Source organism: Amblyomma maculatum, chromosome 10, assembly GCF_055883805.1.
Source record: "Amblyomma maculatum isolate TAMU_Amacu chromosome 10, ASM5588380v1, whole genome shotgun sequence".
Lineage (NCBI taxonomy): Eukaryota > Metazoa > Arthropoda > Arachnida > Ixodida > Ixodidae > Amblyomma > Amblyomma maculatum.
Genome location: NC_139353.1, coordinates 27,712,509 through 27,737,314, shown reverse-complemented (window position 1 = coordinate 27,737,314; position 24,806 = coordinate 27,712,509). Strand labels below are relative to the sequence as shown.

General features: G+C 45.0%; 1 protein-coding gene across 1 annotated transcript in view; it reads left to right on the top strand.

Moving 5' to 3' along the window:
• Positions 1-18,991: 18,991 nt before the first annotated feature.
• LOC146175966 (uncharacterized) overlaps positions 18,992-24,806 on the top strand; it is a 28,891-nt gene continuing 23,076 nt past the window's right edge. Inside the window, exon 1 of the mRNA XM_084580885.1 lies at positions 18,992-19,085. Coding sequence (XP_084437011.1) covers positions 19,028-19,085 — 58 coding nt within the window. The 5' untranslated portion in view covers positions 18,992-19,027. The remainder of the gene's footprint in view (positions 19,086-24,806) is intronic.

The following is a 24,806-nucleotide window of genomic DNA, read 5'->3' as shown; positions in this document are numbered from 1 at the left end:
TGACAAGGTACGACTTTCATAATCACGAATGCCAAGTTTTATAGCTGTCTATTGTTGATAGGTGCATTTGCAGACTGATGCTTGCAAGATGCCAACCTGCACAAAGCATGGCAAATTGTGTATCTCAGTCGATATATTTTTTTTTCGCTAGTTGTACCTTCAGTATTTTCTCCGAGGTGAAAACTGCAGCCCTTGCGTCAACTCTGTCGTTCCCGCCTTTGAATTGCCTTAGGCTGCTAAAAAGCGATACTACAGGCCTGCTGTTGAGGGCCTGCTTTAGGGCGTATCGAAAGCTGAAAATAAGATTCGGTTAAACGCAATGCACTTATAAGGCACACAGAAGACGTTGCAACATACTTGATGTGATCAAGAAGGTACTTAATTTGCGCCACTGTGGATCTGGTTGTCATGATTGTTGCTTCGTACGTTAATTTGCTTGGTTAGCCTTTGCTTCGACGTGCCTCCTAGGACCTGAATGTCTTTGATTTGGCAAAGTCCAACTCTAACCAAGAGAGTCACTCGTCATCTGACAAATAGAGCGGCTCCTCTTGGTGTCTCTATGGCTTCACTTATGCGATGTTGGGCAAGGCATACCATTTTGATATCGTCATAAAAGTGATCGTGGCGCAGCTATCTTGAAACACACAGGATAACACGGGGGGTTGTCCAGGGGGAAATGAAGTGTAGCTATAACAAGTGGGGAAAATAAAGCTATTGACTAGCGCACATTAATTTTTTCAAGGTTGTTTGGCTCAACATGAGCCCGCATGAGTAACTCAACTTGTAATGTGGGCAGTTCGGGGACACGGAGGGGACAGCTGAAGGAAGCAGGATCTTCAGTTTTATGTTCTTCCTGTAATCGTCATCTGTGAAGTGCAGTGAGTATACCAGTGACTTGTCACTCGGTTCCCACCGGCTTCCTTTTCCGTCCTAACCTTCCCGAGATATGTTTTTCAGCCATGCTGCTCGACGTTGTGAATCGCACGGGAACCCATGGTAACCGATCTTTCCTTGCTTTCGTGGTGCACAGCGGCGCACACCAGTTGCCTGGCATGGTGCTGCATACGCTTAGGACGCTGTTATGCTGAGTAGTCAAAACGATAACACGCGCCAACCCAGCCAGCGCGCTCCTTCCGCGTCGCCTGCTCGCCCGTGCCGGCGGCGCCTTGTCCTGGAGTGGTGGCGCCCCCGCGGCGGAAACTGTAACTTCTCCCAATACGCGCTTCCCCAGCCATTGAGGCGCGACGCGACGGGCCGCACCAAGTGCGCCTCCATTGAGCGGCCGTGCCACAGTGATAAGAAACCATTTCGTGCTTCGTCAGCTTCGTTATGTCCGTTGCCTTCGTTACCTCTGGAAGCGCCTCCTGACCGATGCAACAGCAAGGGGGTGGGGCGATAAGAGCACGGCCGCTCAATGGAGGCTCACTTGGTGCGGCCCGTCGCATCGCGCCTCAATGGCTGGGGAAGCGCGTATTGGGAGAAGTTACAGTTTCTGCCGTCATTCTCTGCGGGGGCGCCACGCCACCACTCTATGACAAGGCGCCGCCAGCACGGACTAGCAGACGACGCGGAAGGAGCGCGCTGGCTGTGTTGGTGCGTGTTTTCGTTTTGACTACTCAGCATAACCGCGTGGTTCTAATAGTTCTGCATGCGTGTCATCGGTGCCTGTGTCAACAGCGTCCTAAGCGTATGCAGCACATGCCAGGCAACTGCTGTGTGCCGCTGTGCACCACGAAAGCAAGAAAATATCGGTTACTATGAGTTCCCGTGCGATTCACAACGTCGAGCAGCATGGCTGAAAAACACATCTCGGGACGGCTAGGACGGGATGCCGGTGGGAGCTGAGTGACAAGTCTCTGGCATACTCCACTGCACTTCACAGATGACGATTACAGGAAGAACTTAAAACTGAAGATCCTGCTTCCTTCAGCCGTCTCTCCGTGTTCTCGAACTGCCCACATTACAAGTTAAGTTACTCACGCGGGCTCATGCTGAGCCAAACAACCTTGAAAAAATGAATGTGCGCAGGCCAATAGATATATTTCCCCACTTGTTATAGCTACACTTCATTTCCTCCTTGGCAACCCTCCGTGTCATCCTGAAGCATGTGTGTTTCCAGATAGCTCCGCCACGATCACTTTTATGACAATGATATCAAAATGGTATGCCTTGCACAACATCGCATAAGTGAAGCCATGAAGACACCAAAAGGAGCCGCTCTATTTGTCAGATGACGAGTGACTCTCTTGGTTAGAGTTGGACTTTACCATATCGAAGACATTCAGATCAAAGGAGGCACGTCGCAGCAAAGGCTAACCAAACGAACGTACGAAGCAACAATCATGACAACCAGATCCACAATGGCGCAAATTAAGTACCTTCTTGATCACATTAAGTATCTTACATCAAAGTCTTCGGTGTGCCTTACTAGTGCATTGCATTTACCCGAATCTTATTTTCAGCTTCCGATACGCCCTAAAGCAGGTCCTCAACAACGGGTCTATAGTATCGCTTTTTAGCAGCCTAAGGCAATTGACGCAATGGCTGCAGTTTTCACCTCGGAGAAAATACTGAAGGTTCCACTAGGGAAAAAAAGATATCGACTGAGATTATACACTGTTTGCCATGCTTTGTGCAGGTTGGCATCTTGCAAGCAACAATCTGCTAATACACCTATCAACAATTAGGCAGCTATAAAACTTGGCATTCGTGATTATGAAAGTCGTACCTTGCCAACTGCCAGCACGTCTGCTGCGAGATAGTTTTCGAGTCAGCTTGGATTCATTCATGTGTGGTGTGAATCAGCAGCTGACATACAGTTAGCACCGAATGCATTCGTGGCTGGTTACCTTGCACGTCCATTTGAAGAGAAAGTATGAATATTTTTACAGAATCTCATGAAACGTTTTTATTTATTCTGTGTTCAGTGCCTGCCTGTGTTTTCATTATTTATATATTACCAAAGTTTAAATATCTTCTAGTGCTTACTTTAGAGTGTCAATAATTTTATTTTATTAGTCCCCATCCTTTTATTAACTTTGTGCCTTGTGATTCCTGCAAACCCTGGACTTATCAAAATTCTTGATGATGGACGCCTAAGGTATCTGAAAATTACCATGCACCTTCGTTTACTAAGGTGATGAAGTGCATGGAGGTCAGAAGAAGCAGCAAGCTATTCAACGTGTAATTTTCATCCCTTCTTCCCAATTTTGTGCAATTTACGGAGTTGATTTGCGAGAGAGAAGACCGCAGTTACACTAAGGACCTAACCAAACTAATGCGATCACTACTGACCAACTTAACAGGTAACATCAATTTGACGGTGGAAAAAATCACGCTTGCACCTTTTTCGAGAAAAGTTCTTCGCTTGTAAAATAAGCTTGCGTGTCTTCTGTGCATCACGCGGCTTCATAATCAAAAGAAAAAAAAAATATTGCCTGAGCTTGCGGGCGTGTCGTTGAACTGGCTGTCTTGTGTTGTTTCTTTGGCAACAGTTTGTGTTAGCTAGTATGTTTGGTTGGTGGTACCCACTTGAATATTATTTCCAGTGAAAACGGAGGGACAGGCTGAACAATATAATGTTCTCACGCTATGTCCTGAATTGTAAGTTTCCAGAAAAGTGCACGCTGAATAAATGGCACCAAACCTTGTCCCGATTTCAAGATTGGAATATCTAATACATTATTACAGTGGTTCAAACGCAACTAAATGGATGCGCACTCAGCGAAGCACATGACTGCCTCGATTCTCGTTGTAAATGGATGACATGCCGCTATCACCTTATCAATAGCAAACTTGCACGTAGCATCACACATTGTGTGAACTGCCGCTCATAATCCTAAATTGAGCAACCGCCGACCACGCGGACGCCGAAACGAAAGCACAGTCACGGCCGCTGCGCGCAGCTCTCCGCCCGGACTCGATGGATGGATGGGATGGAATATGGTTGGTTTGTGGGGTTTAACGTCCCAAAGCAACTCAGGCTATGAGAGACGCCGTAGTAGAGGACTCCGGAAATTTCGACCACCTGGGGTTCTTTAACGTGCACTGACATCGCACAGCACACGGGCGCCTTGCTTTTCGCCTCCATCGGAAAGCGGCCGCCGAGGCCGGGATTCGATCCCGCGTCCTTCGGAACAGTAGTCGAGCGCCGTAACCACTGTGCCACCCCGGCGGGGGGGGGGGGGGGGGATGGAATATAGGAGCGTCCCCTTTGAAACGGGGTGGTAACAGTAGCTATCATGCTAATTTTTCTCCCTATATCTTAATTATTGATTTAGAATGGTGAACTAAACCATCATTCTATTTATTAAATTTTTCGTCACGGAGCGGTGGCGCCGCAGCGGTGGCGATGAGAACTAGGCGCAATACGGCTCTTCCGGGCGACGCGACGGGCCGCACCCAAGTGCGCCTCCATTGAGCGGCCGTGATAAGAGTGTTGCAAGATTTAAAAGAAATTAAGAATGTATTTTTAAAATACCTTACCTCATTCACAAGCGAAGTTATCAAAATGCCTATTCTTTTTATGTTGATTGATACTTTAATTTGTAGTAGCGTAATTTCTTAATCTGAGTGGTTGGACCCCCGACCTGTGGCTATGCTGCGGTACCGCTGAACCGCTTTTGGGCCCAGCCTTCGCCACCATTCTACTTCCGCCATGCTAACACTGCCGTCGTAATGAATGATCATTCAAGCCAGGCACTCACACTCACCTGACATTCGTAAGTTCCACGTACGGTGCCGCCACCACGCGGCTACTTCAGACATCGCCCGAAGGGTGGTAGCGGTGGAGGACGCCCTGCTTGCAGAGGCGCCTCCCGCCCAACATCTATGCTGTTTAGCTGTTTGTCGCATTGAGTACTGCTTTTCGCGTGCCGTTCTGTTTCGAGTTTTTTTTTTTTTTTTTTTACATAACCAGAGCTTATCGCAACGTCCACGAATGCGTATAAAGCACACAATATCGGTTAAACAGGAAATTCAGTTGCCGAGTTAAGTTATTTGTCTTTCGCACAACATTCAGCTGTGCAACCAAAAACGACATTAACTTGCATACATAATTTTCCTATTGGTCGTAAGCTCGAGAAAGAGTCTCCGTGTCGGCATGTCGGTTATAGGTATCGTGAACATTTAAAGTAGCGTGAGAAGAACGGGCACGAAGAATAAGGCGCTAGCAACATATGGCTAGAGCTGATCAAGGATTACATCGGAAGGATGAGTTATCAAGGATAACATCGAAAAACTTTGAACCAAGGCTGTGACAGTTTTTGGTACGCATTTTGGTCCTAATTATTTATTGTTAGCGCTTTACCATGGAGCAATGACCTTGACTGACGGAAACTGTTAACTACCATTGAGCGCAACATTTTTTATCGGCAACCGCTGCTGCAAAGACCGTACATGTATTTGTAAGAAATCAAATTAGTATTTCCCACGTGATGGCTCGTGTGACGCGTTTGCAGTCAGAAACCGCGCGTGCACTAAAAATTTGGAGTATGTATACTGAATTTATGCGACGTGGGGCAACATCCGAAGCAGTAGCATCCTTAGTGGTACCCAGGAAGTCGTAGCTGTTCTCGTTTTAAAGCCGGAATTACGCCGATTATGAAACGATCACTGCTGAAAAATACTTTTGTCTGAGCTTGCTCGCAATTTACTTAATTCAAAATCAATACATATCAATGGTACTCCAAACGAGAATAGCATGGGCTGAAATGAGCCCTGTAAACCATCATTCCCACTTTCCAGCGCCTTTCATTTCGCTTGTCTAGGCAGCAACGCGAAATCGGGGGAAATGCGAGGCCACAGAATACGAGGTCGGCGTACGGCTACAATGGCGTGAACGCGTGCACTTCATGTTGAAGAGAGTGCCATGAATAAGGTAAGAGCCGCAGAATTTCTAAATATTCATCTTGCTATCGACACACGAATTGTCTGCCGTTTTTCTTGCCGCGATTAGAGCCACCTCAGTACGAGTCACAGCTGTCGCTCCACGCCCTTAGTAGTCGAATGAATTGCATACCACACCGGCTACCCCTGCGTCTTTCTGCACTTGATATACACACGCACTGAATGCTCGTGCGGTGGTAACACAACGGAGCCTACAATGAGAGCTTTCTCGACAATAGCATCTTTTTTTTAATTTTAAGGCTTCATCTGCTAGCGCAGCGCTGCTGTAATAGCGCTGCCGCCGATTAGCCGGACCACCATTCGGGCAGCCGTATTGGATTTCCAGTGGCGCCCTCTATAGGTCGCGGAACTTGCGAATAATGAGTTGTGTTGTGTTGTGTTTTATGGCGCATAAGCAACTCAGGCTATCATGCGCCAAGCACAAGGTATATTATTTTTTTTTTAGAAGGAATGAAGTGTTAAGATATCATAGCTTGTTCAGGAAAGATGTTTCTTCTAAGAAACTAAAAACACATGAAATGTCTACAATTGCATTCTCTCCTAGGAGAAGTGATGGATGGAATGGAATCTGTTCGGTGTAAAATTGAGTGAAATGCTTTTTCCGTAGCTTTTCGAGTTTCTTACATGAAATTAAAATGTGGTTTATCGTCAGTCCATGTCCACAGTCTTCACATATGGGTTCATCTTTTTTTGAGAATGAAACTATGAGTAAGATGCGTGTGTCCTATTCGAAGGCGACATAATATTACCTCCAATTAATAATAATAATAATAATAATAATAATAATAATAATAATAATAATAATAATAATAATAATAATAATAATAATAATAATAATAATAATAATAATAATAATAATAATAATAATAATAATAATAATAATAATAATATAATAATAATAATAATAATTGGTTCACAGGAAAGGAAAGGCGCAGTATCTGTCACACTTGTTTCTGTGGACATCTGAACCGCGGAGTAAGGGAAGGGGGAAGGTGGGAGTTAAAGTGGAAGTAGAGAAAGAGAAGCCGTAGTGGAGGACTACGGGTAATTTTGACCACCTGGGGATCTTTAACGTGCGCTGACATCGCACAGCACACGGACGCCTCTTCGTTTCGCCTCCATCGAAACGCAGCCGCCGAAGTCGGGATCGAACCCGGGTACTCCGGCACAGTAGTCGGGCGTCTTACCACTGCACCACCCAGGCTTTTTTTTTTCTTTATTGCCGACTTTGACATTTGAAAGTGAAATCAGAAATACAGTGCATAAAACGCGTAAGCCAGGCTTCGGCAAACACGGATTAAAATTCTCTCAGCGACACTAAAACATCAAGCAAGGTAATCCATTCTGGTGGATCAGGGAGTGCTCGGTAACACTCTCTTAGTGAAACGACACTTCCAACAAAATTCTCGCGAACAGGACGCACGACAAGATCAGCATGTTCAAATTGCATCCTCGTTTTCCCTATTGAGTGCAGGCCCAGAAGCATAATCAAATCATATGGTATATCCTGTGATGTTTCTATCAGCAAGAACCTTATTCCATATGGATCGAGTGGTAACTGTTTCTTAAGCGTGCGCTGTAAAACATCCCAGTGAAATATTGGGTCCCAGCAGTCAAGAAAAACATGCTCTATTGTTTCAGGTTTTTTGCATAAAAAACAATTGGTAGTCCAGGGTACGAAGATGCCTTTGCTATGAAGCCATGTCTCAACGGGTAGCGTGTTAGTGTGCAATTTAAAGAAAAAAGTTTTAACTAAGATATTACCTGCATTCTTTTAACTCTTTTAAGGACGTCTTGTCCGGGGCCTCCACGGTATGGCAAACGGTACAATGGCTGGGGAAGCATGATGTCAGTGAGGTCTCTACAGAGTTTCTTCTTGGTGACATTGCACAGATATTTATGAGAGAAACGCACATTTAACAACCTATAAGCAAGCATAACTTCACGCAGATATCCAGTCACGGCACGACAAAACTGCACCACCCCGGCGGGGTATGCAAATAGCAACAAGCAAAACGCTTCACCTGGGAGGGTATTTTTGCACACCGTGAACGCACAATCACGTGATACAAAAGTGACGTGGGGCTACTACGTCTTCTGCGTGTCCTGTCGACGTTTCTTTTTGTTTTTTTTTTTTGTTTTTTATTCTACTGGGGCAGTGAGAAAAGCGCTTGGCCGTCGGAGCGCGGCTTCGAGCTGGTGGAGGGAGAGCATCTAGCCGTGCGCACGCTTTCTTCTGTATTTTTTTTTTATTAGTGGGGAGAGGCTGAAAGGAGGGGCGGGTAAAGCCCCTCAATAAAGGGGCTTTAGGGGCAGGCAGGCTAGCCAACGTAGACAGCGTGGTTTCAAACGAGTGACGGCTTGGTAAAGCTGCCCTCGCTAAAGCAGTATGCACGCTTGCTTCCTTTCTTCTTTTTCCCTAGCTGTGATGTATAGGAGTGGAAAGGTAGCAGAAAATCAAAAAGCGTCACTTGCAGAGTTTGTGAAGCATTTGAGCTTGAAATCAACAGAATTTCAGTGGCGCGAATTCGAAAAGCGCTCTTAAGAAACACATGGGCCACTATTCGGTCCCATCAGTTCACCCACTCCTGTAAGAGCCTGGCAAGGCTTACAGTATGATTAAATAAATAAATAAATAAATAAATAAATAAATAAATAAATAAATAAATAAATAAATAAATAAATAAATAAATAAATAAATAAATAAATAAATAAATAAATAAATAAAAATTCCAAAAGAGCACAACATCGGGTCAACACGGCACCTTCAAAGATGTCGATGATTGTCGATAGAGTTTCAACAGCGTATGTTGACACATCTGATCCGAATTTCTATAGACACCCAACATGCATTTTTGTAAGGGTATATTTCTGCCTCCATTTTCAGTTGAGCGCTCATAGCACTGGTAGAGAGCAGCATAGGGCCACAGGATTATCTGACGGTAACAGCTAGCATTGGTTTATGCTCTAGCCTCTCGCAAGGCATGCATGGATATTTCTTTGACCAGGTTCCCTTGACACAACCTGCAGGCCAGATCCTACAGTCAGCTTCGGAGTTCCTCTTCTCTCCTCGCACCAACACCCCTGTAAGCGACCTTTCGGGGTCATCTTAGTATGCTGGAGGCAATGTTTAATGCTTTGCTTAAAGTATGCTGTCCTTTCCAGCGTCACAGCAGACGCTCTAGGATCGGATAGACCAGCTGAAGCGCCTTCAGGAAGACACTAATAGAAAATTGACACTCGCAAGAAAGAGACATATCAAAAGCGAAAACAAACATGCACAACTGAAGAAGAGACTCAAGAATTCTTTCAACGATGACCGAATGCGATCGATGGAGAGATTATCAATGCAAGAAATGTGGTGGGAAGCGGACACTCTTGTTCACTCTCTGAAACTGTGCCTCTCCTGCGGATTTCGTGGCTACAACTTTGAGAGAACCTGGATACCCTCTTCCTACAGACAGTACCCTTCAGCGGCACAACCAGCACGTAAAGTTCCGGCCTGGACTCCTGACAGACATTCTAAACCCCCTAAAGATAAAGGTATTCAGAGCTCATAGCCTCACCTATCTTTGCGTTTGCTTCAGTAGTCTGCAAGATATCTTGTATGTAGAAATTTATAACAGTGCATTATAATGTTAACCCACTGTCATGCACCAATATTTGCGCTACTTTCTGAAATAAGAGCTGTGTTACTTCTCAAGTAGCTGTAGTGTTTCAGCGACGTATAGTTGTTTCATGGCATAACAGCTTATGCTAAATTTTCCTCTGTTTACTATTCCAGATCAACCTCACGAAGTCCAAAAGACGTCATGCTAGACGAGATGCAGATAACATCGGGGCTCGTATACGATCGTTCCTATTGTAATGTTGTGGGGACACCCACTCTGCCTTTAGCAGATGGGTCACTCCCAGAAGATAGCCTAGCGACTCACGATTTCGTTTTTATGCTTGGCGGACTATCGTCTATATGGAAGCAGCTGATTGGCTACCATCTAACAGAGAATTCATGCCATGCAAGTGCTCTTAGAGATGAAATAATCAAGATAATGACAACTTGTGAATCACTAGGGGTTAGAAATTATGTTGTGGTTTCGGATATGGGCGGAGGGAACATATATGGCACTTTGGCGGCTGTTCGGGATTCATGCCGGAAAGTACAGTAAACCGTCGATGAGCTGCGAGAGCTGCGCTCACCCTTGTGACAAAACCAGAAGATGTGGTTTATGCCTGATGTTCCACATCTGTTAAACAATCTCAGAAAACATCAAACTAGAGGCCAGGGTATTTACCTCCCAGATGATATAGTTAAAAAGCATCAGCTTCCAACAAATCCTGTTGACCTGGAATATGTAAAGCAGTTAATTAAACACGATGAAGAAAGTGAGCTAAAACATACTCAGCACCTAGCCTCATCATGAGTTCACCCGAACCATTATAATAGAGAGATTTAGCTTACCGGGATCCGCGATCCGCCACCGTGACCCTCTACCGCGCGTGGGCGGGGCGCACAAGCTGATTGGTCCCGACGCGGCAGGTCTATGTGCCGACATCAAGTATGTGGCGCCATCTGTCGGCGTCGAGGGAATCTAGGCATGCGCAGTGGAACGCGCGGTGGCGGATCACGGTAGTGGATCGAGGATCATGGTAAGCTAAATCTCTCTAATAATATGAAAGTAAAGTTCACATTTAGCATTTTTCATAACGATACAGCGGCCGGCTTGCGCCTCTTAGTAGTACATGGCAAAATAAGTAAGGGCGCACTTTCTACTGCATGGTTCACTTCTAAAGTGTTTCAGTGGTTTCGATTATTGATGTCGAGGACCACGAAGCTGAAATTTAGCCACGCTGTGGAGGCAGCCTACAATGACGCTGCATACCTTTTACATGACACCATCGATTTATTTTCTAAACGTTCTATGGGGCTCCAACTAAGGCACCCTGGAAACCTGTACAAACTGGGTTCACCGTGGCCACTATAACAGCGCTGCATGCACAATCCGAAATGCTCAACATAATATAATTTCAAAATTTTTTTTTTTATGAGCAGACCAAGTCAGGACTCACTTGAAAATTTATTTTCAACGCTGAGAGCTAAAAATCCCGTTACTATGCTCTATGAATACAAGTGTAGTCTGAGAAGCGCGACGCTCACACAGTTTTCGAGGCCCAGCCGAAACAGCATTTATGTAGAAGTTGAAGGATTTATGTTGTTAGGCCTCGAACTACAAGGAAGTGATCAAAGTGTAGATGAAGTTCAGTATCTAGATGACTTGCTTGATTTGACCTCAGAAGCCGATTGAGCAATCACATACCTGGCAGGATATGTGGAATCGAAATTATGAACCAGGCTCCGTCTTAACGACTGCCGCGCTTCGCTCAATCTCAATCACTTTTCTCAATCTTACATGTTATTGACGAACCCATGACGAGCAGCCATCGAAACTGCAGAAATTGCTGAAAACTTTTTTCACAGTAACAGAAAGGCACTCTTCAAAAATTCAATCAGCGCTGCACAACTGCAGGCCTGGCTAAAAGATAACATTTGACTGTTATCTTGCTTCCCAGCCTGCCACGATGTTGTAAAAGAGATTGTGAGTGTTTTCGGGAAAGTGCGGATCCAGATCTTTGTCCGAGATGAAGCCGCCAAAATATCCCCAGTGACAAGCAGTAAATGAGGTAGCAAAAGCGTAGGCATGTCGTTCGCTGCAGTGAAAGTTGTGGTTTGAAAACTTGTGTACAATTATTATTTTGCCTGTCGCCTGAATGAATCTTTATATACCTCCAAATTTCTGGTAACTGCTTGCATCTCTTGAAGATATTTTCACGCATATGTGAAGCTTATTATTATCGAAATTAAAATTAGATTGAAGCATGTGTGAAAAATGTTTGTACAAAAATCATTTGCTTGCGCTTCGTTTTCATATCTTTTCATTTTGTTAAGGGTTCTCGGCAACTTCCAATTGCCTTAGTGTTTTTCTGCCAAATCGCCAACATTTCAGCCTGCCGCAGCAACGGGACCATCGTGTCACGGCCGCAGCTGATTTCGTTCGCTCAAACCACGACTGAGAGCACCATAATCGTGGCGTTCAAATGCGCTAGTCACGTGGTATTATTTGTATTTCGCGGGCTTTATTTTGAGCCTGGAAAAAAAGATACACGTGAGACTTTCTTTATCGCAATTAATGAAATGGGGGTTTCTGAAGGTGCTCTACAACTTCCCAATTCACATTTCGAGGTGATATTTAGTAAGATAGAAAAATTGACGAAATTAGCTACTTAAGTAATTGCAAAACAAAAAATTGTTTGTAGTGCGCAAGGAGGCTGACAGTTGTATGCAATTGGCTTCACTGACCTACCTCACATATTTTATTTTCTAACCCTTGGTTCATGTTAGCTGGGACACCCGGTATATATATATATATATATATATATATATATATATATATATATATATATATATATATATATATATATATATATATATATATATATTCGCCATGCATACCCCAACTTCTTGAAGTCAATTCCAGTCAATGTAGTTAAAATTTACTAGCTTCTTGAAGGATTACAAATGGCGGTTGTACACTTTAGGCAGACTTTTCCATGTTCTTTTTTTTTTAAATCGATATTTATTGCCTCAGGGCATCAGTAGGTTATGAGATGAAGGATGAATAAATGATTAAATGAATGGAAAAAGGTTGGCTGATTCTATGAAGTCCAGAAGTGCGCGATGATGAGGTCCCTGCGTCCAAGTGACGTATGAAGCAGGATTGGTTGCTGAAAGGCCAGCTTTGCTCAGGTGCCGGATTCGGGTTGGTTTGAGTGCTGGGCAGTCCCACAGCAAGTGGTGGATGTCGGCCTCAATATCTTCGTTTTTACAGATCGGGCACCCTGGGCGGGGATATAAGTGCTGGAAGTATGACCACGTCCTAGTGACAGCTGGTGTAAGGGCAACACCGACCCTGATCCTCCTAAGCGCAACCTCCTCTGCACGGGTGAGACCGCGGGGTAGGGATATCGCACACGGAGGGATAAGCGCACGTGTGCGGCGCCGGAGGTGATCCTTTCTTGACAAAAGAAGGGTAGTGTCGTCTACTTCGAGAAGCCGTGTGATTGATGCGTCTTGGTTCACGAGGCGGGTTGCTAAGTCAGCTTGACTTTGGGAAGGCAGCAGATCCCGTTGGACCCACTCAATGCGTATTGACTGTGGGATGCGCGCCGCAAGCTAGTAGATGTTTTGGCAAATTTTAGGGCAGCGGCTTACACGTCGGAGCAGACGTACTGCTTGAAGTGCGTCAGTGCGGATGACAACGTGGGCTGTAGGGAGCATGGTTATGGAAGTACGGAGCAGAGTGCCTCCTGAATTGCCCCGAGCTCAGAGCAGAAAGATGTAAGTGATTCCGAAAGTTGAAACGTAGTGGTCTGATTCAGGCTAGGTCTCCGTGGACAGTAGATTGCCGTTTTGGCTTCACAGCCTTGCAGGCTTCCATCCACGTACACTACTATGGAATCTTGAGGCAGGTGAGTATCTTGCTCTTCAAACTTCTGGCGAAGCAACAATGCCGATTTAGCAGACGTTGGTCTGCGGATATCAGTTGGCTTGTTGTTTTCTAACTGTACAAATTTCCAGAGAGGGAGAACTGGTGCAGATGGCTCAAGAATAATGTGCGACGTTGCATACGCCCTCAGTGCTTGCGTGGAATGTGACAAAGTGGCCTTGAGTCTGCGAGCATCACGGCGCTGCTGCACCAGTTCATCGATGGTGTTGAGCTGCGCATTCCATTTTCCATGTTCTCTTCCTCCCTCTTGCTCAAGAGATTGGTCACAACGTAAATTCATATGAAATTCAGCTTTAACTGTTGTAACTGTTTCGGACGAGCAGAGCCATACTGCTCCGCTCGTCCTCTTCGAATAGCTTCTCCCTTTGAGCGTCCAGGACGAGAAGCGCTCATCTGCGGCTTATATGCGGTTTCGGTCAAGCACTATTTGCTTGAAGATTTCGTTTTCTTCTATGGCAGGAGCGCGCTTTCTGACGAAAACATGGGATCCGGTGGCAGCGACGGATGCTCTGCTCGTCCTTCAGCCCGAAAGACACTTTTCGCCTTCGTTATCGTCTTCCAATGATGATGATCTAGATACCGATATTTATCTTGTGTCTGGAAGTGAGGGCAGCGATTACTCTGAATTAAGCACTCCGTCTGATGCCGATGAGAACAGCTATGAACGAACATTGCAAGGGCGTGCATGTGGATTATTCTTGACGTCAGCAATCATCCGACGAGACCTCCTCGGTTTCTGTTTTTGGCTGTTCCAGTCAAGTCTTTCATTTTGACCTCTGCAGATGACATGCTAACATATGTATCCCAATTTTCTGACGAAAATTAATTTCTGTAATTTGGTTTCGTTTGTGTGGTTTAACGTCCCAAAGCGACTTGTAGGCTATGATAGACGCCGTAGTGGAGGACCCCGGAAATTTCAACCACCTGAAGTTCTTTAACGTGCACTGACATCGTACAGCACACGGAGGCCTTGTTTTTGCCTCCACTAATTTTTTGCCTCCACTTTTTACGCAAGCTTGCCATAAGGCATAATATAGAAACTGATGTAAATTATTTTCCGCAAGAAACCGGAGCAGGCTCCCGCTCTTATCGTTGTCGGTGAGCCATTTAGAGAAGTCCTCTTCCCTTATTGTGGTTAGTCCCACTTCGTGCAGAATCTGTGTCTTTGATGCCCTTGTCCCTGCACAAGTCCGCAGCAGGTGGCGAACATCCATGCAGCTACAAGTACGCAGCAGGTGGCGAACATCCACTTCTGCAGCTGGTGTGGAACACTTCGGGCATGTGGTTGGTTCGATATGTCTGCTTGAGATTCCCATCTCAAGCATGTTACCGACGGGGTAAGGGCCGTCCCAGCTCTTATCCTTCTAAGGGAAACCTCCTCCAATCTCGTTAAGTGATGAGGGAGGGGGAATGCACACGGGGGAATGAGGGCACGTGTACTGTTCCTTAAACAGGATGCTAAGATGGGAACAGCGGAGCGGGAATCAAAAGGGAGCCTGGTGGGGGGCGCATTGGTGTTTGGAACTTCGTGTGTGAGGTGGTCAACTTTTCTCTACTCAGCGTTCTCAGCATCGTCTTGTGTCCAATGTATCTGGATGCGTATCTTTGTTTTTTTTTTTATTGAGTGCGTGGATTCCCTGGGTTACACATAGCGTCTTTGTCACTTTCTTCAGTTGTTTTATGGCGGCTAAGGAGTCTGTATAGATGTGGGCTGCTGTTATGGAATCTATTTTATTTATGGCCTCTATAGCATCGCTGATTGCATAGAGTTCCATCATAAGCGGATCCGGGTATTCTGAAACATAGTCTTTATGTACCTTTAGTTCACTGTGTGTTGGACTAGTAGCTGCTGTTCTACCGCCATTTTCTATAATTGATGCGTTCGTATATGTAATGCAGGTACCTGGAAGTGCATAAACCAGAGGTCGAGGCCGGGATTCAATCCCGCATCCTTGGGTGCAGATGTCGAGCGTCCTAACCACTATGCCATCCCGGCGTGGCTACCTTCTTTAGGGGTCGATGAATCTAATCTCAGCGCGGCTGAAGAACTGAAATGCTATCGTCCCTGCGAACACTACCATCTGAAAGAAGAGATGTGGGTGTTCCCCGGAGCCTTGCTAATGCAAGGAATTATTTACAAGCTTTGAGAACTGTTAGATCATGAACAAGTTGTTATTCGCACCAATTTCTGGATTATCGATGAGCTGCAACTGGTTCCTACTAAAAATGCAAATACCGCACACTGATGATAATACCAGCGTCACAGACCTTAGTACCCACCCACAGCCCAAGCTGTGGAAGATATGGCCATTTTTGGATGAATGAAAAAAAAAAATCCGCACGTCATACAGTCCAGAGATATAAATATGGATAGACTAAAGTCTGTTGCTCTACAAAGGCAGTTTATGATGGGTGCAGTATGTCTCACTGAAGGGAGCAATATTGAATTTATTTTTTTTGCAACGCATCATCCGGATATGTGTGGAATGTCCTGATTTATATAGGAAAAGTTATAAAGTGGGCAGGCTAGAAAATGTTGAACCCAATTCACCGATTGACACCAAAGTAGTGATTAGGCTCCACGAGCCTTTGCTGGGCAAGGGTTGTTACCTCATCACAGATGACTTCTATACTTTGCCAGAGCTCATCGATCTTCTTATCCGGAACCGAACATATGGCTACAGAATTTCAAGCACAGAAGCTCAAGAAAGGAGAGGTAGAGGCTTACCAGCGCACTAAATGTGTTGCTATCCAATGGCGAGACAAAACCGTGGTGTCAGTCATGAGTACAGTGCATACTGCAAGCATGGAGAGCTTCAAAGATTCCAAGGGGCGAGATGCCACGAAGCCAAGCACCGTGCGTGACTATATTTACAAGATGGGAGGTGCGGATAAATCAGATAAGATGCTGACCAGCTACCCCATCCCACGAAAATGGCAAAATGTATATTATAACAAGATTTTTTTGCCACCTGACTGATTATGCTACTTTCAACTCATTTGTCCTGTATCAAAAAGACTGAGGGAAGATGACCCCCCTAAACTACCACCCTGCCTTCATTGAGCCGATCCTAAATGGGTACCTTGATCCTTCGAGAAAGGCATGCCCGGCCGGTTATCTGATGTCCTTGATGCAGTACGTCTCAATCAGGGGCACTTTTTTACCTATATTCCTCCAAGCCAAAGCAAAAGCAATGCCGACCAAAAAATGCTTCTTTTGCCGTCGAAAAGTCGGAGAAAATGTGAAAAAGTTGAAAAAAGAAACCAGATGTTGGTAAAGTAGCTGCAACAAGCGTCTTTGTGTAATTCCCTGTTTTGAAATTTATCACGGAGTGCTGAAGCTTCCCAAATGAAATAGGCAAGCGTTGTCCTCCCGCAGAAGTGATACGGATGGAACATTTGTGGCTGTTGTATTTAAATGATTTTGGTTGTTTATTACTGGCGTGCATGGTTTGGTATATAATGTTAACAAATTAACTTCGTAGTGCCAATCTGGCTTGGCATATGGTTGAATTATTCTCCCAATATCCAGAGGCTTTTTTTTATACAGTATCATTCGAAATTATCAATAAAAGAAATAAGCAGTTATCGTTAAAAATTTCAAAAATAAAGCACTTAAGGGTTAACCAATCTGCGCGAAAGTGCCTGCGTGTCCTAGACGTAGCGTGCCTGACTAGGCATTCAAGAACCTTGGAAGGTTGATTCTTACCTCACACTCCAACCTCAAGTCAAAAACTTGAGTTGGGGGTCCAACATCGGTGGCTCAGTAGTTAAGACGCCGGCGATTACGTTTCGAAGCGTCCGTGCGCTGTACGATGTCAGTGCATGTTAAACATACCCAGGTGGTTGAAATTACTCCTTAGCAGTAAGAAACTGGTTCGCAGGAAAGGTAAGGCGTTGTATGGACCACACTTTTTCTGTGGGCACCTAAACAAAGGTCTCGGCAGCGCAGTGGTTAAGATGCCCGACGACTGTGCCGGGGGACCCGGGTTCGAACTCGACGGCCGGCGGCTGCGTTTCAATGGAGGCGAAACGGTGATGCCTCCGTATGCTGTGCGATGTCAGTGCACTTTAAACATCTCCATGGGATTGAAATGACTCCGCAGCTCTCCACTACGACACGTATTTCTCTCTATTCACTTTCTCTCCCACCTTCCTCCATTCCCTTACAGCATGGTTCAGGTGTCCACAGAGAAAGTGTCACTGATACTGCTTCTTTTCTTTCTTATGTACTAATTTATTATTTAAAAAAAGTGGCAGCTTTTATTGCTCGTCTCCGTAGCTTCTCCGCCGTGTGCGCGTGTTTTACCTTGAACCTAAGAACGTTGCCTTGAAACAAGAAGAAACCACGTGACAGCTGTGATGTCACTTAGCCGCAGTCGCGGCCAAAACCGTAACCCCGCGCTCGCCTCTGCCGTGATAGCCATGAAGTCACTCAACCATACTACGCTGGAGCCGTGGCGCTCGCTATTTCTGATAGCCTCTGCTGTTAAAAAATGGCTACTGTAGCTCTCGTTAAATCTGCAGGACTGCGAAAGCAGCACCTGCATGGTTACGCTTGCTGTTTTGCTATGGCTAGGCCTAATTTACAGTAGCGCCACCGCCGCGTCATAGATTTGTGTTACCTTTCCCGCTGCTCCAATGCCCCCCCCCCCCCCCCCCCCCCCACCCGCACCCTCGATCTTACCATGACACGGCGCCAAGCTCCTTAAAAAAAGACGGCTTCAAATGAGCCACCTTCGAATCGCGCCACTGTTGACTGAGATTCGCTCAAGGAGACCGGAAAGCGCTTACGAAACACGAACTCCTAATATCAGCGGATTAGGGCTGAGTGATGAACTCTCTTCTCTTACAAGAGCGTGGCCCCGGGCAGATAAAGCTCGAGCCATCGCGACCGCTCATCCATGCCACTATAATGTGCAGGCGCGGTCACTTTCTCAAGCTTGTTTCACAGGCTGGTCCATTAAGCTACAATTACTTTCCTCATATTTTAATCATTGTACATTTTGCACGCGCCACGTGCCCTCGAGCGCATGCGACAGAGCACGAGAATCTGCTCCGTAGGGCATCTTGCAACTGCCACTAGTTATGTTTAAATGGAGTTGCGTAAGGCTTGTGTATAACTCGCCTGAAAGTCGCATGTCGGCTTGCTAGTTTGCCAAGGACGAGAGATGTAAGAAAAGAATGAAATGGCGTAACAAAGCGAAAGCAAAAAAAAAATATATATATATAGACAGCCGAGGAGAAACATTGCTTGGGAGAGCCTCTGTTCTAGAAAGAAAAAAAAAATACAAGTGGGAAAGAACAAGAGAGAAAGAGAGAAATGATTCTCATTAAGGGACCTTCGTCGGCGTCTTTTCCCAGGCGTGATTGCGACTGATTCGTTCTTTTCCTTTTCCTTTCTTTTTCTAAAGACGCGAACAAGACGCATCTGGCATTCACTTTGGCGCGTCTCTACAAAGTCTTTCTTTTCACATGGCCTCGGGGGCTAGTGGACGATGGTGTGAGTGCATCCTTTGAAAAGACGCGGCAAGCTCACGACCAGCGCACACTTCGTCATGGATTCTTTCAACCACCGGCTTCTGCTTCTGGGCGCCCTGTGCGGCGCATTGTGCGGTGAGTGGCGCATGATTTCATTACGTCGAGTTAGAATTGCCATTCTTGGTTGTTCCGATTAAGTTCATGGAGCACTCGTATCCGCGTGCTAATGGCTTGGAGGTCAAACTCATACTCGATGGACTAATAACTATTATAGCACACACAAATGAAGGGAAGATGTGCAATATTTAACAAAACCTCCGTTATAATATGTATCGCATTACGCAGCTGAAAACGAACACTATGGACGCTTCAGAGAGCGTTAGTATGATTCAGCATAAAAATTGCACTGAACAACATAAATCGCGCATGTCTTAACACGCAGACATTACAGCACACATGTAGAATAGACGTGTACTTAGTGGATTTTAACACACCTTGGTACCTGCAATATAATACAAATATACGTCCACTCACAGCTGTTCACGTTGCAACCCACATGTTCAATACATACTGTGCATATGGTTGCTGTATATGTTTATATTCATTTTATTTGGCAAATTTTCTACACATGTCTATACCTTCATGTACATTGGCATTCAAATGTGTATATATCATCATCATGAACTGCCCAAATTTTATTCTCTATGTAAATACTGATCTGCGATGTATTTGTTCGTTAAGATGTATTTTATGTGCACTTTCCTTTGTTGTTAATCATGTGCAATTCCTGTTTTAGTCATTTGTCGTCGCTCATGTGAATGTCTAATGTGAATGTCTCATGTCTAATAAAACTTTTTCTAAACACAAAAAGTGAGAACATTTGTGGTACCCAGAAGGAGCCAGTACCAAAGGGACTCACCTAAAAGAGAAGCATAATAATGTAAGATATTGAACAATTTGCTGCAGCTGTGAAGGATATATTCAGGTGCGGTTTGTACAGCCCTTTTGCATAACAGGGTGAACATTACTTATGAGAGGGCTCAATGGGACGATGATTTTTAAAATAAAATTAGGGATTGAACCTTCAAATATCTGGTCTTAGGATGCAAGGTTGCGGCCGCGAAATTTAAGGCCATGGACGTTGAATATTTGAATGCAAGTACAGTCTTTAAATTAATTTATAGGCATTGGAACGCGCCTTTGAAAGCTTTTTAATTAGGACTTCTTGCCTTATATATATATGTGCAAAAAAGGCGCTTTTTTATCCTCAGATGCAAACAATATAACGCAGTTTGTGTATTATAGGATGAAAAAGTTTTCATGTGCTTTTGGCACAGGTATTGTGTGCGCTGAAACTATTTTTCAAACCGAAAATGCGACAGACAACTCATAGATGTTTCAAAAGCTTAGCTTTGAGTTCCGTTGCTGCTATGCACAATGCCGATGCAGAAAATTTAAAACCATGCCTCTCTTTCTTTTTGACGACCTTGAAATGCGGAATATGATCTTGCACAATAAAGTCAACCATTAAAGTCGATTAGTTTGTTTCGGATGAATGCCAACCCTTATTTGAATTGTCTCCCATACATAACGTACGCCCCGCTGTATACATTCCCTGTACACAGTACGAACCGACGTATAACTCACTGTTTTTCGAACTAGACTTTCATGAAAGTTTCTGAAATTATCCAGTATTCAACTTTACAACGGTATAGAGTGGAAATGGCGTCATTAAATTCCGGGATGATATATGATTGTTTGGGTAGTACTCATCAATTGCGTTGCAACATTTTCACGATTAGCTTATTCTTATGGTAGATCCGACTGTTTAGCCTAGACCATGCACGGAACATAAATGCCTCCTACATTACTTATGACACTTTTCACTGTAGCTTTCATCGACTTCGAAAAAACTATTGAGCAGAAACCTGGGTGGTAATGCGGAAATTGAGACAGCACAGTTTTGAAAAGGCAATTGCAAAATACTAAAAAAAAAAAAAACTACCATGGGTGCTGTGAAATTGCTATAGTCCTCCATAGGAAATGCGATAAAAATTGCAACCATGGAGGATGTCGGGTAAGGACAGAGATCAGTTCAGTACTATTCACTGATTGATTACGAGAAGCACTGGGGAATTATGTCGATAATATTTGGGGATTGAAGCTAACGAAAGTTAATTTAGTCACTCCGCTCCGGTGGTGACATTGCTTTGCCGATAAACTTACGCGACAAAATGGAAAACATAATCAATGACTGATTCGGGCAAATAACAATGTTGGGCCTCTGAAATAACCAGAAATCAATAAGTTAATGCTCAGAACAGTTTGCAAAATGGTGCAGTTTATGAAGTTTAACGTCCGAAAGAGACAAAGGCTATGATAGATGCCGTAGTGGAGGGCTACGGAAATTTCGACCATGTGGTGTTCTTTAAGGTGTACTGACATCGCACAGCATACAGGCTCAGTAGTACTTGCGAGCGGGCTAGTTAGCTGTACCACTTGGCTTAATTCTCTTGTGTGTGTATTGTTTTTGTTTATAAACATGCAGCGCCGGAGGTCGTCGGAGCATACGGGTGCCTTGCTTTTCGCGTCCATCGAAAAGCGACTGCCGCGGTCGGGATTCCAAATTCTTGGGCACAGAAGTCGAGCGCCCTAACCACTGCACAACCAGGGCGGGGACAGTTTGCAAGAATAAATGGAGCATTGGAGGCTTTAAAGGAATGCATCGATTTAGAGCAGGCAGTGACAGCTGAGCCAGATCGCGACAGTGAAATCCTTAGGCGGATAAGAATGGGGTCGAGGGCACTGTACAGGCACTCTCAGTTGAGGATTGACAACCTCTCAGAATCTGTCAAAAAAAAAAAAAAAAAACGCGTACAGCGCTTGTGTCTCGCTAGAACACATGAAGGGTGTGAAAGCAAAGAGACCGACGAAAATACCTAAAACTAAGATGAAGAAAATGCAGCGAGATGTGAAAAGGTGATAGGTGCAATGGTACGCTATAGAGAGAAATAGATAAGGGAGAATTTTCAAGTAAAATCTAAAACAAGCTGGCGATCCTGGTCGAAGTGAGCATATATACAGGGCATGGCAAGATAACTGATGTGTTATGAGGATAAATAAAATTCCACGACAAAGCAAGCGAAGCGGGGGGGGGGGGATGGGAAGGGGGAGCGCAAAAATAAAGCAAGCGGATAAGATAAACAATTTTTCTGGAATAACTTGGCCACAAGCGGTTATCAATTAGAGTGATATGAGAAATACTTTGAATAATGATGATGATGGCGTTATGGAGCGTTTTTAATTGCTCGTTAATTTTCAGCACGTCTTCACGCAGGAGAGAACGCCGACATGGAATGTGTCTCTGACCACAGCGGCTAGCCGCATATAGATATTACGCCAGCAGAGGCCACAGGTATAATTCACAGCTCAAGCTCCATGTGGTGAGAATCTTACGGCGATTTCCACTGGTCGATTGGAGCTGGGTGCCTGAATCGCAATAGAGCTACCTAAGCACCTACAGAGCGAATCAGCCTTGGTAGACCACTCGAAACTTGCAGAGCGAACGGCGGAACTGATACAGCACTAATGTGTGTCGCATTGATAAGTAGGCAAGAGTGGGCTCTCTGCAACTTGCTTTCGCCCGATCTTAGCGCTGTAGACGTTTTTCGATAGACGTATTTCGACATACGTGCGCAAAAAAAAAAAAAAAAAGAAAAAGAAATACTGATGCCCAGTGTCTCCTGCTGATATCTGTTAAACCACTAAAACAGACAAAAATATCCCGCAACATCCCAGAGTAACGACATAGCCGATTAGAATTTCCAGCGGTATCCGACTCTGATCGGCAGATTAAGCTGGAGCGCCCCGAGTTGCTCCAAAACGACCAGCGGAATACGCGCAACCTATATTGGTCGACCAGTGGAATTTGAAATCTTCATCCCGGAGTAAGAAAACCTGCTCCAGAGCGACCAGTGAACATCGCAATTAGGCTTGGTGCGACGTTTTGTCATCTAAAAGCATGATAACATTTTCAGGAAAGGAGCCCCGCTTTTTGTTTTCTCGTCTGGTAAAAGCCATTCTCATACATAGACCTTCGATTGCAAGCCTCATCGGCTCTGCGAAAGTGTTCCTTTACTACAAGGGAATATATTAAATCACATTTTTCCCACGATAACTTGTAGTGCGATGCAGTAGAAGCTACGAGCGGGACACAAGTGCATGAATAAGTCTGCAGTTCTCATTCACTAAGTTGTCAACCATAGAGATGCAAAAGACGATCGCTCGAACTCATAGGCAACTGCATTTTAAATCAACCCAAAATTTTAATCATGAGATACACCGTCAACACAGGATGCAACAGAAGGCAGGATGGGCGATAAGAGTAGCTTTGAAACGCTTATTCAGTTCAGTTCAGGCGTTCAGTCGTGTCCGACTCTTCGTGACCCTATGGACCATGTCACGCCACGCTTTCCGGTCTCTCACTATCTTCTTAACATCACATAGCTTCATCTGCAATGCCTCGAGAATGCCATCTAACCATCGCGTTCGCTGCCTACCCCTTCTCCGGCGACCCTCAACCTTTCCCAACATCAAATCTTTCTCCAGCGACTCCTCTCTTCTCATCAGATGACCAAAGTAGCTGAGCTTTAACTTTAGAATTTGACCCTCCAATGAGCAGTCAGGGTTTATGGTCGACAATATCGACTGATTTGATCTTCTGGCAGTCCAAGGAACTCTTAAGAGTCTTCGCCAGCACCACAATTCAAACGCGTCAATTCTTCGGCGGTCAGCCTTTTTCACAGTCCAACTCTGGCATCCATACATCACAACTGGAAAGACCATAGCACGGGTCATACGGATCTTGGTTGGCAGACTAATGTCTCTGCTCTTTACTAGGCGGTCAAGGCTAACCATTGCTCTCTTTCCCAGAAGCAGGCGTCTCCTAATTTCATGGCTGCAGTCTCCTTCCGAGGTAATCTTGGCGCCCAAGAAGAGAAAATCTGTCACAGCTTCCACTTCTTGTCCATTGATGCTCCAGGACTTGATAGGGCAAGACGCCATGATCTTCGTCTTTTTAATGTTCAGTTTAAGCCCAAACTTCTCACTCTCTTCTTGTACGCGCATCAGAAGTCTCTTGAGTTCCACTGCGCTTTCTGCCATTAATGTGGTATCATCCGCATATCTAAGGTTGTTGATACGTTTTCCAGCAATCTTCACTCCAGCTGAAGACTCGTCCAGACCGGCCTTCCTCATGATGCACTCTGCATATAGGTTAAATAGGCAGGGCGACAGCATGCAGCCTTGCCTCACCCCTTTCTCAATCGGAAACCAATCAGTAAGACCATGCCCAGTTCTGACTGTGGCCTCTTGCCCTTCATAAAGGTTCCTGAGGAGACAGATGAGGTGAATTGGAACTCCCATCCCTTGGAGAGCTTGCCACAATCTGCTGTGATCTACGCAGTCAAACGCTTTCGCATAATCAATAAAGCAGAAGTAGATGGGTTTCTGGAACTCTCTTGCTTTTTCCATGATCCAGCGAAGGTTGGCAATTTAGTCTCTGGTTCCTCTGCCCTTGCGAAACCCAGCTTGCACGTCCGGAAGCTCCCGATCCACATACTGCTGCAGCCTACCTTGCAGGATTTTTAACATCACCTTGCAAGCATGCGAAATAAGCGCGATCGTGCGGTAGTTGGAACAATCTGTGGCACTGCCTTTCTTTGGAATGAGGATGTAAACTGACCTCCTCCAATCCTGTGGCCACTGAACGGTTGTCCAAATCTTTTGACATAATGTATGCAGTGTGTTAACAGCGTCGTGGTTGAGGTTTTGAAGCAACTCAGCTGGAATACCATC